The sequence below is a fragment of the Phyllostomus hastatus genome, unplaced genomic scaffold (genome assembly GCF_019186645.2).
Source record: "Phyllostomus hastatus isolate PE091 unplaced genomic scaffold, TTU_PhHast_1.1 phas_contig_30, whole genome shotgun sequence".
In the NCBI taxonomy this organism is placed as follows: Eukaryota; Metazoa; Chordata; class Mammalia; order Chiroptera; family Phyllostomidae; genus Phyllostomus; species Phyllostomus hastatus.
In genome coordinates, this window is record NW_025333841.1 from 5941573 (window position 1) to 5956055 (window position 14483).

At 38.6% G+C, this 14483-nt stretch overlaps 1 protein-coding gene across 2 annotated transcripts in view; it reads left to right on the forward strand.

The window, feature by feature from the left end:
- Positions 1–14483, forward strand: part of ATP11C (ATPase phospholipid transporting 11C) — a 184949-nt gene that overhangs the window by 91801 nt on the left and 78665 nt on the right. For both annotated transcript variants that reach the window (XM_045839388.1, XM_045839387.1), the window contains exons 4-5: positions 644–724; positions 3419–3526. In XM_045839388.1, coding sequence (XP_045695344.1) covers positions 644–724; positions 3419–3526 — 189 coding nt within the window. The remainder of the gene's footprint in view (positions 1–643; positions 725–3418; positions 3527–14483) is intronic.

Sequence of the window (14483 nt, forward strand, 5' to 3'; positions counted from 1 at the left end):
CTATCAATCAATCAATAAATAAATTTTAAAAAAAGAATGAATTCTAGTGTAGTGAGTCAGCTTGGTCTGGCGCATCTCTCTTTCTAGCCCCATCTCATATGACACTGTTTTGCTACTGGCTTCCTTTATTTCCTTAACCTGTGCCACACTCCCTCCCACGTAGGGACATTGTATACGCTGTTTACTGTTTCTGGAAAGCAACCCCCCTTTCATCCGGTTAACTTCTGTTTATTCTTCAGATCTCAATGAATCATTTGTTTAGTGTTTGGTTTTCCCTTTAAGCCACCAGCTATATGAGGTCAGGGAACTTCCCCCATTTGTTTAAAGCAGCATCTCTAGAGCCTGGCTGATAATAGCACACAGGGTCTGACAGAGTGGCGCTCAAAAAGTAGATGGTAAATGAATGGGTGTATTTCAGTAACGGGGTTAATCCAAGCTGGGATGAAAACTCAGCCTGATCTAGAACTTTTTTCTTAAACTAACTGCTGTGTGGATTACTTTTGTTTTAATGAAAGTTAACATTCATCCTGCTACCAGAATGTGTTTTGTCTGCATTCTGGCTGAAATTTTTGCAGCAGGTAAGTGCTACATATAAGTTATTAGCTTATTTTCATTTTACTTTCAATTTAATGTCTTTACTTAGGTCACAGTAGACACACCAACTAGCCCAGTTACCAGTGGACTTCCACTTTTCTTTGTTATAACTGTTACAGCCATCAAGCAGGTAAACTTATTTACAATTTTGCTTGCATTTTATTCCTGTTTGGTTTAAATTTCATTTTCAATGGTCTTTTTTTTTCCACATGTGTATAGAGTGGGCATTGTCTCTGGATTTAACTTATATTTGGTTCCTGTTGAAAACCTGTTAAAATGATTGTAAAGTACATGCTTAATTTTCTTGCTCCTTTCCTGCTCAATATTGTGTGTGGCAACGTAACTCAAAAAGAGTAGGTGGAAGGTATAGCTTAGTCAGGAAATGGGAGGCAAATTTTTAATATGCATTAATCTTTTCATTGCGGTATGTCTGTCACGAAAAATTTCCATTCTAGTGGGCTTTTTTGTTTGTTTGCCTATAGCAGAGAACGCAAGAGCATAAATACTTTTGCTTTTTTGTCTTTCTTGAGGATGCTGAAGGGGATGGTGGGTAGAGGAGACTTTTATTGTTTCTTGTCAAAGCTGACAACTGCCAGTTTGTAATGCTGATGTTATTAAGGGACTAAAGAGGCTAAAGGTATCCATTTGCCTGCGTGCAGCAAGAAAGGTAAGGGTTTATTTTTAGATAGTAGCCCATGCCCAGAGTCACAGGTGAGCTAATGCTCAAAGACCTGGCTCCCCCATGGCTTTCAGGGGATGGGTTATATTGGGGAGAGATCATTAGTCATGGTGACTAAGGGAGTCAGGGTTGTGACCTCTACTGAGTGGTCAGCACTAGGGTAGGGGTAGGTGATCGGAGCAGCTGGTCCAGATGCAGCCATGGCATCGCGTGGTCTGGTTTCGCTGCGTTTCTGGGCCTGGAGCCGAAACACAGCTGAGGCCTAGATGTTATCCCTAGTTTGACAGAAACTGTCTCTGTGGTCAACAGACCTGATGCTTTGTTCCTGAGATTATCTGATGCTGACCAGAAACTCCTTGTCCTGAGGGCTTAATGCTTAAGGGAGTGGCCATGGGAGAGAGAAGGATGCGGGTGGATCAGGGTGCTGGACGAGGCCAGTTTGAATCAAAAGGAAAGACAGGAGAAAAGGCCACACTAAAGAAATGAAGTTCCTGTGTGGTTACAATGTCTTTGAAGTATTTTGAGCATTTTATATGATAGTACCTTTTAGACAGTACTTACCAAAGTGCTTTTAACAGTGTCTCAACGTCCAAAATAAAGGTCTCCTTAACAGTATTGGGAACAAGATTTCCTTTCCTCTTGTGGTTATCTGGTCTTCTACCTGGCCTAACAGAAACTACAAGAATATTTTATCGAGTTCTTGGTTGCTAAATGAAGACTTTTGGAATGTGTCTTCCCTTAGGCTGTTAGGATTATTTTCTTTAATGTCATAGAATTGCTACTTCACAAAATCACCTGTATGATTTCAAAAGCTCTTACTGATTCATTTGATGCTCAGTACTATTTCCTGTTAGGGCCTTTCTTTTCTCAAAGTGATAGCCTTGCATTGTCATAAAGAGTGACAGAATAGGAGTGAATATAGAAATTGAGAAAAAAGGGGGGAAGCGATCAAAGGATTCTTTAAACAGTTATGTTAAAAGGTACAAACATATTATAAAGAAAAAAAGGAAAGTGATGTAAAAACAAGGAGAGGAGGTTGTTCCAAAACAAATGAACATCCTCCTTCCTTGGTTCTTTTCCCTTAAATATACTTCAGACAAAAAGCCCAAAGAAAAATGAGCCATTAGACTTTTCCCTGATTACCTTTAATTCTAAAAAATGAACACCAATTTATATTTTTCTATCACTAAGTCAGTGTAGAAGTTTCACTGTTGATCTCTAAAACAAATTGTAGATTCTCTGCCAAAATAATCCTAGCTTGCCTTTTCTATTCTGTCCCTGGAAGAATTTAGTTTCCTCAGAGATAACCATTCCAGTAGTCTACTACAGAAGAATACCGTATTTTGCCTTGTATAGTGTGTACTTTTATGCCCAAATTTTTGAGTGAAAAATAAGGATGTGGTAAAAATTATGATTATACACGTTTTTTTTTAGATTTTATTTATTTATTTTAGACAGAGGGGAAGGGAGAAAGAGAAACATCAATGTGTGGTTCGCTCTCTCACGCCCCCTACTGGGGACCTGACCTGGACTACAACCCAGGCATGTGCTCTGACTGGGAATTGAACCTTTGGTTCTCAGGCTGGTGCTCAATCCACTGGGCCACACCGGCCAGGGCATATACATGGGTATAATGATTACATATCATGAGTATAATGATGGGCATAATAATCCTGTGTATAATGCATACAAAAACATGGGTCCACATTATGCACAGGAGCACATTATACATGACAAAATATAATATTTGTTGTTAAGTCTGTAAGAAAATACCATCCAGAAAAAATTTTCTTCAAATTCAAAAGTGGAAACAATTCACATTACCTTGAACAAGAGTAAAATTAGAAGAATGGATCATTGTCCTTCACAGTTGAAGAATATTAAGGCTGTAATGCCTGTTTTCATTAATAGTTAAAATATAAAATGAAGGAATCTTTTAATACAATAAAGGTATTTACTTAAGGGTTATTTTGAAAACTTATCTTAGTTATTCTGTAAAAATGTACAATGTTGTCTCTTTAGCATCATGAATTGAATTAAATACTGTAATTATAAATATCTGCTGCCAACTCGTTTAGGGGATTATAGAAATTAATAACTTCATTATGTGAGCTTGACATAGGGTTTTTTTTTTTATGTTTCTAGGGATACGAGGATTGGCTGAGACACAGAGCTGACAATGAAGTCAACAAGAGAACTGTTTACATTATTGAAAATGCAAAGCGAGTTATAAAAGAGAGTGAAAAAATCAAGGTATTAATTTTTGTAGCCCATTCTTGTTGTGGTGAAAACACACCTTTTAAAAATGAACAGTTAATTCAGTGGCATTTAGTACATTCTCAGTGCTGTACAACCATCAACACTGTCTCGTTCCAGAACATTTTCATCACCCCCAAAGAAACCCCCATAAGCCATTAAGTGGCCATGCCACATTCCTCCCTCCCCCGGGCGCTGGCAACCACTAATCTTCTTTCCGTCTCTATGGATTTACCTATTTTAGATATTTTATATAAAAGAAATTGTACACTGAGTGGCCTTTTTTTGCTGCCTTCTCATTTAATTTAATGTTCCTGAGAGTCATTCATGCTGTAGCATGTATTCTTCATTAGTTTTTACAGCTGAATAACATTACATTGGGTGGCTATACCACAGTTTGCTTATCCATTTACCAGTTCATGGAAATTTGGCTTTTTTCCATCTATTGGCTATTAGGAATATTGCTGTTATGAATATTTCATATACAAGTTTTTGTTTGAACACCTGTTTTCAATTCTTTTGGGTATATATATATATATAAAATATATATATATATATATATACACACACACACACACACACCTAGGAGTAAAATTGCTAGGTGATAACAGTAATTCTATGATTAACTTTTTCATGAACTACAAACTGTCTTCCACAGCAGCTTACCATTTTATATTCTACCAGCAATGTCTAAGAGTTCCAAAGTTGTTATTGTTTTTTAATATCTCAGGTATTTTAGTTTTTATTCAAACTAATCAATGTTTATTATTACCTAAGATTCTTGTCAGTAAGATTTCAAACTTGCCTACGTCAAATAATACTTTTGTTGCCAACAGTTTTATTTTAGTATTTTTATTTTTTAAATTATACTTTATTAATTATGCTATTACAGTTGTCCCAATTTCTCCCCATTTGCCCCCCCCCCCCACTCCCTTAAGCAATCCCCATTGTTTGTATAAGTTCTTTGGCTACTCCATTTCCTATACTGTGCTTTACATCCCCATGGCTATTCTGTAACTACGTACTTGTACTTCTTAATCCCCTCACCTCTTCACCCATTACCCCACACCCTCATCCCATCTGGCAACCATCAAAATGTTCTCTGTATCCGTGCTTCTGACTCTGTTCTTCTTGTTTGCTTAGTTTGTTTTTTAGATTCAGTTGTTGATAGAGATGTATTTATTGCAATTTTATTATTTATAGTTTTCACGGTCTTTTTCTTAAATAAGCCCCTTTAACATTTCATATAATAATGGTTTCGTGATGATGAACTCCTTTAGTTTTTTCTTGTCTGGAAAGCTCTTTATCTGCCCTTCAATTCTAAATGATATCCTTTCTGGGTAGAGCAATCTTGGCTGTAGGCTCCTGCTTTTCATGACTTGGAATATTTCTTGCCAGGCCCTTCTAGCCTGCAAAGTTTCTTTTGAGAAATCAGCTGACAGTCTTATGGAAACTCTCCTGTAGGTAACTAACTGCTTTTCTCTTACAGCTTTTAAGATTCTCTCTTTACCTTTAACTTTTGCATTTTAATTAAGATTTCTCATGGAGTGGACCTCTTTGCATCCATCTTGTTTGGGACTCTGTGCTTCCTGGACTTGCATATCTATGCCCTTCCCCATATTAGGGAAATTTTCATTCACTATTTTTTCAAATAGATTTCCAATTTCTTGTTCTTTCTATTCTCCTCCTGGCACCTTATGATGAGAATATTGGACCACTTGAAGTTGTCCCAGAGGCCGCTTGCATCATCCTCATTTTGGGGGGATTCTTTATTTCTTTTTATCGTTCTGATTGGTTGTTTCTTGCTCCCTTATGTTCCAAATCATTGATTTGATTCTTGGCTTCATCCACTCTACTGTTATTTTCCTGTAAATTGTTCTTTATTTCAATTAGTGTATCCTGCATTTCTGACTAGATCTATTCTGTTGAGGTCCTCGCTGAGTTCCTCGAACATCCTAATAACCAGTATTTTGAAGTCTGCATCTGATAGATTGCTTATTTCCATTGTGTCTAGCTCTTTTTCTGGAGTTTTCTTCTGTTCTTTCATTTGGGCCATGTTTCTTTGTCTCATTTTAGCAGCCTCCCTGTGTTTGTTTCTGTGTGTTAGGTACAGCTGCTATGGCTCCCTGTCTTGGTAGTGTGGCCTAATGTAGTAGGTGTCCTGTAGCATCTGGTGGCACAGCCTCCCCTATCACCCAAGCTGGGTACTCGAGGTGTGCCCTCTCTGTGGGCCGAGTACACCCTCCTCTTGTAGTGGAGCCATGATTGCGGTTGGCAGATCAATGGGAGGGGTTTACCCAGGTCAGTCAGCTGCAAAGACTGGGTATGACCACTGACCACCAATGTCCACCCCCATAGAGGATGAGCAGTGCAGGGCAGAATGGTGGTGCTCCAGTGTGGTCTGTAGCTGTCCCTTGGGTGCACAATCTCTGTGGTTTCCCAGATGGTGCAGGCCAGGGTCCTCCTGAACCTGTGTTTTGCCTGGGGCCACCCTGCCTGAGCTCTAAAACAATCTGAGATGGCTGCTCCTTGTGCTGGGCTTGGAGATTCCCAGGCAAAGCCAAGCTGTGAATCTAGGCTGATTGATGCTAGTGCTGGCCCTGAGGCTCACTGAGGCTGGCTGTTGGTTGTTTGAGAGAGTTTAGGAAGTTGTGAAGCGTGAGCCAAGACTGACCATTCATATGGAAAAGCAGTATTTTTGTACCCACTAGACACTAATTCCCCCTGCCTCCAGCCCTTCATAAAGACCTTTCTATTTTCTGTTTTTATGACTGATTACTTTAGAGAGACACTTCCTATAAGTGGGATCATACAGTATTTGTCCTTTTGTGACTGGCTTATTTTACTTAGCAAAAAGGTCTTCAGGCTTTATCCACAGGGTAGCATATGATAGGAGTTTCTTCTTTTTAAGGCTACATAATTTTTTATTGTATGCAAATAGCACATTTCCCTTATCCATTCATTTATGGGTATACATTTGGGTTGCTTCCACCTCTTGGCTATGTGAATAATGCTGTGATGAATACACATGTGTAAGTAACTCTTCAAGATCCTGCTTTGACAAGATATGGAAGCAGCCCAGGTACCCATCAATAGACAAGTGGATAAGAAAGTTGTGGTACACAGTAAGGTATTACCTCACACCTGTCAGAATGGCCATCATCAATAAGTCAGCAAACAACAAGTGCTGGTGAGGATGTGGAGAAAAGGAAGCTCTCCTGCAGTCTTGGTGGGAATGTGGATTGGTGCATCCACTATGAAAAACAGTATAAACTTCCCTTGAGGAATTGAAAATGGAGCTGCCTTATGACTCTGGGTATGTATCCAAAGAAACTCAAAACACTAATTCAAAAGAATATATGCACTCCTGTGTTCATTGCAGCATTATTTTCAATAGCTAGAATTCAGAAGCAAGCTAAATGTCCATCAGTAGACCAGTAGATAAAAAACAACAGTAGTACATAAATATAATGGAGTACTACTTGGCCATAGAAAAGAACAAAATCTTACCTTTTGCAACAGCAGGGATGGACCTAGAGGATATTATACTCAGTACAAAAAGTCAGAAAAGACAAATACCTATGATTTCACATGTATATGGAATCTGAAGAACAATATAAATGAACAAACAATATTGAAAGGGACTCATAGACAAAGAGAGTGTACTGCTGGTTACCAGAGAGGAGGGAGATTGGGGGACTGGATAAAAGAGGTGGTGGAATTAAGCAGCACAAATTGATATTTACAAAATAGTCACAGGGATGTAAAGTACAGCATAGGGAATATAGTCATTAATATTGTAATAACTACCTGGTACCAGGTGTGTACTGGAAATATTGGTGGGAACACTTTATAAAATATATGATTGTCTAACCACTATGCTGTACACCTGAAACTAATACAAAGTAATACTGAAAATAAACTAATTGAAAATTTTTAAATAAATATTTTTAAAAAATATCCTGCTCTAAGTTAGGTTAGATATTTACCCAGAAGTAGAATTTTTGGATTATATGGTAATTCTATTTTTAATTTTTTGAGGAGCTTCCATATAATTTTTCATAATATATGCATAATTGTATGTTTGTACCTAGAGTGCACAGGGTTTCAACTTCTTGACATCCTCTCCAACAGTTGTTCTTTTCTTTATTGATAGTGACCATTCTGATGGGTGTTGGGTGATATCTCATTTTGGATTTGATTTGCATTTCCCTAATGATTAGTGATGTTGAGCGTCTTTTCATGTACTTATTGGCCTTTCGTATGTCTTTGGAGAAGTTTCTATTCAAGCCCTTGGTCCATTTTTTAAAAGATTTTATTTATTCCTTTTTTACAGAGGGGAAGGGAGAGAGAGAAAGAGGGAGAAAAACATCAATGTGTGATTGCCTCTTGTGCGCCCCCTACTGGGGACCTGGCCCACAACCCAGGCATGTGCCCTGACTGGGAATCAAACCTGCAACCTTTCTGTTGCCCAGCCCACTGAGCTGCACCAGTCAGGGCTATTTGCCCAGTGTTAATCAGGCTGCTTGTTGTTGACTTACAGAGAAGCTCCTTATGTATTCTGACTATTAACCCTTTATCAGACAGATGACTTGCAAATATGTTCTCCTGTTTCATAGATTGTCTTTTTAATTTGTTGATAGTGTCCTTTGGTAAGAGGTTTTTAAGTTTGATATATTTACATTTCTAACATTGATGTTTTCCTGTGGTTTTGATGTTATATCCAAGAAATCATCATTAAATCCAATATTTTGAATCTGTTCCCTCATGTTCTTCTAGGAGTCTGATAGATTTAGATCTTACATTTAGTTCTTTATCTTATTTTTGGTTAATTTTTGTATATGGTGTAAGGTAATAGTCCAATTTCATTTTTTTCCATGGTGATAACCAGTTTTTCCAGCAATATTTGTTAAAGAGAGACTGTCCTTTGCCCATCACATAATCTTGACACCCTTGCTGAAAATCATTTGGCCATATATTCAAGGGTTTTTTCAGGTGTCTATTCATTGGCCTATATATCTGTCTTTACGCCGTACCAGCCATGTTAATTACTGTTCTTAATAGTATGTTTTGAAATTTGGGAGTGTGAGGCAACCAAGTTTTATTTTTTAAGATTGTTTTGGCTATTTGGGGATGGGGGGGCTGTCCTGTGAAATTTCATATGAATTTCAGGAATTCTTTTTTCTATTTCTGCAAAAAAAAAAAATGCTGTGGAACAAATGCCATTCCTACGAAAATCCATAGGGATTTTCATTTTCATAGGAATTCCATTGCAGATTGCTTTGAATATTATAGGCATTTTTATATTAGGTTTTTTCATACACAAGCATGAAATATCTTTCCATGTATGTATGTTATGTTTGATTTCTTTTAGCAGTGCTTTGTAGCTTTTAATGTGCAAGTCTTTACCTATTTTGGTTAAGTTTATTCCTAAGTGTTCTGTTCCTTTTGATGGTATTGTAAATGGGTTTTCTTAATTTTCTTTAGGGATTGGTCATTGTTAGTATATAAAAATGTGATTGATATTTGAGTGCTGATTTGATATCCTGCAACTTTGCTGAATTTGTTTACTAATTCTAAATTTCTTTGTGGACTCTAAAGGGTTTTTAACCTGTAATATCATATCATTTGCAAACCAGGATATTTTTACTTCCTTTCCAATTTATATTACATGCCTTTTATTTATTTTTGTTACTTTTGTAATTGCTCTTACTAGAATTTCCAGTACAATGTTAAATAGTAGTGCTGGGAGTAGACAACCTAGCTTCGGTCCTGATCTTAGAGGAAAGAAAAGCTTTGGGAGAAAAAGTATTTCCCCATTGAGTATATTAGTTGTATGCTTTTCATATGTGGCTTTTACTATGTTGGGGACATGTCCTTTTCTTCCTAGGTTATTAAGCGTTTTTATCATGAAAAGTGTGTTGAATTGTACCAATTGCTTTTTTGCCTTTTCTGCATCAATTGAGATGATTGTGTAGGTTTTCTCCGTGTGTGTGTGGGGGGGGGGTCTGTCCAGAAGGTATCCAGCATGTAATGTGGAAAATAGAGACATTTATTGGAGGAAATACAAGATACAAGAAACATTGTACATAGGACAGTGTCACTTCAGTCCCCTTCCAAATAGGCACCTAGGAACCTCACACAGTTCTCCCACTCACCATCAGCTGCCCCGTCATATTTTCCTGAATCTCATTGACAGTCTGAAATCTCTTCCCTTTCAATGGTGATTTTAGTTTTGAGAAAAGCCAGAATTCACAAGGTACCAAATCTGAGCTGTAGGGGGGCTGAGTCACTTGTGTGATTTGATCTTTTGCCAAAAAATTCTGCATGAGATGTGATGTGCGAGCAGGCACATTGTCGTGATGAAGCTGCTGATCACCAGTTGCCCATAGCTGTGGCCTTCTGAATCATTTGAATAGTTTCCATGGAGGAATGCTCAATCTTAATGCAAAATTTGATGCAGATTTGTTGCTGTACTTGCTTAGATATTTTGAATGTGACAGCTGCTCAGCACACATGGTCATTCAACATTTACCTCCTCCACTGACCAGTACAGTGAAGTCATCATTGTTTACACATGCGCATTCCAGTCCACTCTCCTTGGCTGCCAGGTTACATCAGTGTCGCACAAACCATTCTCATTATGTTAACAGTGGCTGGACTTTTTCCAGACAGACCTCATCATGTATCTGAATCCGAAGGATAAATCCAATTTGGTCATGGCATATGATAATTTTAATATACTGTTGAATTTGATTGGACAGTATTTTGTTTAGGACTTTTGCTTCAAAATTTATTGAGGATATTCGTCTGTAGTTGTATTTCCTTGTGTGCTTTTCTGGTAATGGTATTAGGGTATCATAGAATGAGTGTAGTAATATTCCCTCTTCTTCCATTCTTTAGAAGAGTTTTAGAAGGATTAGTGTCATTTCTTCTTTTAATGCTAGGTATAATTCTCCAATGAAATCATCTGGGTCTGGCCTTTTTTGAGGGGGAGGTTTTTGCTTCTTGCTTTTATCTTCTCACTAGTATTGTATCTGTTCAGATACTTTATTTCTTCATGATTCAGTTTTGGTGGGTTCTGTGTTTCCAGGCATTTTTCTGTTTCTTCTATGTTATCCTGTTTGTCTTGTCAGAATGCAGTTGTTTGTTGTCTCTTATCCTTTTTATTTCATGGCATCAGTTGTAATGTCTTCTCTTTGTTTTAGGTATTTGAGTCTCTTTTTCTTAGTCTGCCCTAGGGTTTGTCAAGTTTGTTGATTTTGCATGGTATTTTGAAATAATATTTCTATGTGAATATGGATTAAAATACAAAAGCTAATATAAATCAAATTCCCCCAGAACCAGGGAAAAAGATGGGGGGAGCAGAAAGAGAAGCAGGTAGGTGAAAGTATCATTCCAGAATGGTTTAGGACTGTCATATAAATTCATAAAAAAGATACTTCCTGTACTTTTATCAAGTGTTATCACTGCTGAATTGTTTATGAAGTACCTGGAATTTCTGGACATAAGTTCTCTATAGCCCCAGTGATAAGTAAATTGTGTTGCATCTTAGAGTAATGATGGGAAGAAGGCTACAAAGTGGGAGAGTTACCCAAGTTGAGCATAGAATGTCTTTCTGTTTGTCTTCTTTTTTCCTCCAGTCTCTGCATCCCAGAGGGAAGACCATGTGATGAACTGGAGTGGTTAGAACCTGAAGTTTTCAAACCAGTTGGTAGAAACTCAGCATTGCTGTTCAGCATAAGAACCAAGGCATTCTAAATGATTCGTAGCATTAAATCTGTTGCTCAGAGTACACTTAGTATAATTGCAAAGCAAGTAAAAGTCTCCCAATCCTCTCCCTTTCTCCCATTTTCTCTTTCTGATTTTGTGGTTACACCCACCCTCTTTGAAAGACACCCATCTTCTACCTTCCCTTCACTAGGCTTCATTGCCTTAAGGCTTACCTCAGTCAAGTATAATCTTAATTAAATCAGTTGATGCTGATGTGTGAACCACTGTTTGATCATTTGATTGAGCCTTTTCTGTATGTGTAAAGAGGTGCTTATAAACCAAAAGTGTCTAAATGTGTAGTTGTTGAGCAGAAAGAAGCATGACTTGGTCCATATCCTCAGAGCAATGGGAAATCTTTGAAGGGTTTCAAAGTCAGGAAGTGACTTGATCTTTTTTTCTCCCAAAGACATTCTGTTTTCAAAAGACATCTCTGAAGCGTGGTAAAGTGGAATCAGGGAGGCGAGGTAGATAGCTGCTGCAAAAGATGGTGAGACTTTGTATGAGGATGATAGTAGTAGAGATAATTATAAAAAAAATAGTACTTAACATTTATATATTACATGACTATGCCAAGCACTCACTTTTACATTACATTAACTAATTTCCTCCTTAATTCACAGTAGTCCTATGAGGTAGGGTGTGCCTTTTTTGGTATTATTCTCCCCTCTTTATAACTGATGCGAGTGAGGCACAGAGATGTTAAGAAACTTACACACAAGCAGTGGACATCAGGATTTAGTGACATATTGGACGTAGGGAGTGAGACATGATGGAACTGGAGACCATCATGCTAAGTGAAATAAGCCAGGCGGTGAGGGACAAATACCATATGATCTCACCTATAAGGAGAATCTATTGAAGAAAACAAACAAACGAGCAAAATAGAACCAGAGACATGGAAATAAAGAACGCACTGACAGTGACCCGAGGGGAAGGGGAGAGGTAGCGGGGGAAAGAAGGGGAAGGGTCTTGTCAAGGAACATGTATAATGTTCCTTGGACAACAGGGTGGGAACTGAGTGAGGGAGCGGGGGAGGGTGGGGGGCAGGAGGGAGCAATGGAGGGAAAATTGGGACGACTGTAATTAAACAACAATAAAAAAAGAATAAAAGATAGCCTTGGTTCTGGCATGAGCAAGTGGATGTATTAAATAATGCAATTAAACAGAATACTAGTGTTATTAAATAAGATGGAGAAGAACAGGTTCGGGGACAGGTGGGAATGAAGGGAAATCAGGAATTCCATTTTGGCCACATTAATACTGAGATACCTATAGACATCCAGATGGAATTGTCAAGCCTAGAGCTGAGAGATGTTTTAGGTGGAAGTAGAAATTTGGGTTTCATTTGCATGTAGATGGCATATGAAGCCATGAGACTGGATGGAATCACATAGAACACAGAGAAGACAATCTAGACAGAAAACTTACAGAATCCAGCTGCAGATTATCTGTAAGGGAAAGAGTATGGGTTTTGGCATTAGAAATATTGTAAGAGTTTCTTTAGGTTTACTGATTATTTCCTTTGTTGTATCCAGCCTGCTGATAAGCCCATTAAAGGAAATATTTATCTGTGATATTCTTTTAATTTCTAACTTCTCCATTTGCTCTTATTTTTTATAGTTTCCATCTCTCTGCCCAAGTTCCTCATCTGCACATGAATGTTGTCTACTTTTCGTTTTTTTTTTATTAAACTTTGGACACTACAGAAAAGAATGGTAGAGACCTAGGTAAACGGTGTTTTTATTCTGAAGTAGGCAGGCCTCTTCTGTCAGTCCATTAATGTCAGGAGTTACATCAATCTAGTCTGGAGTTGAGCTGACTTTGGTTTTCCTGTGGCTATTGATATTTCAGTATACCACTGCACTTCAGGTTTTTGGAATACTGGGTTGCGGTTGCCTTGTCCTTTGTGTGGGGCCTGGTGTGCCAAAGGGTTTTTCTCAGTGTTCCTTTTCCACCTTCTGCAGGTCCTACATCCCTGAGACGCAGTGGATGCCTCCCTCTTGTCCCTTTCCCCTCCTTCAGTCGCAGATTGCTCTTTGTCGTTATTCATTGCAGGGCTCCTGTTTGGAACAGAGTGGTTTCTTGGGTCTCATGCTCTAATCTCAATATTAGGCTGGATTTACATACCTTTACCCCAGGGTGGAACTTCCTGATTACTCCCACTCCACTTCCCATGACAGCTGAACTTTGCCTTTTATCAGTGCTAAGTCCTTGGTAAGAGTGAGTTTCCTGTCCCATCCGCAGCAGCAGATGGCTTTTGCTTCTACCTCCTGTGGCAAGAGTGACATTTCCCTGATACTGTGCCAGGGAGAATTTCTTGCCTTTCTCCTAGACAGATGGCTTTTGTCTCAAATGGGGAAAGGGTCCATGATTCTGGCATACAATCCATCATGACCTGTATGCCCATACTGGTGAGGAAGGGTCTTTTAGGTCTCCCACCCTCCTGGTTTCTCATGAGCACCCAGCGGATGCCTGTAGAGAAGAACCGATGAGTGGTTATGGTCTCGTCTTTTCTGTCAGGCTTGCATAGATTCTGATGTCACATTAGCTCCTACCGAGTCATTCATTCATTCATTCATTTCAGTGACTTTATTGTTGTTCAATTACAGTTGTCTGAATTTTCTCCCCACTGCTCCCTCCCACCCCAGCCATCCTCACCTCCCTCCCTTGCTTCCACCCTCCCCCTTGGTTTTGTCCAAGTGACCTTTGTAGAAGTTCCTGAAAATCCTTCTCCCCACTGCCCCCCCCCCCCCGCCCGGCTGTTGTTAGATTGTTCTTAATTTCAATGTCTCTGGTTATATTTCATTTGCTTTTTTCTTTTGTTGATTATGTTCCAGTTAAAGGTGAGATCATATGGATTTGTCCCTCACCGCCTGGCTACAAGCCTTTCAGATTTGGTTAGAAATCTAGTTTTCTTTTTAATGAACATTTATGGAAGCCATCTCTTCACCCGGTGCTTTTGTCAATTGTGAAACAGTTGTCTCCTTAGGGGAGCTTTTCAGCGTTTGAAATTCAGTTCACTTGGTTGCTTTGCAACCTCAGCTCTCTGATGGACTAAAAAGAAACATGATTTTGTAGATTTTCTGATATTTATGTTGAGGAACGATGCTATTCTCTCATGGTTTTTAACTTGCTAAATGGAAACAGGACTTGAGAGTTGATTATCTAACTGGACTGTGTT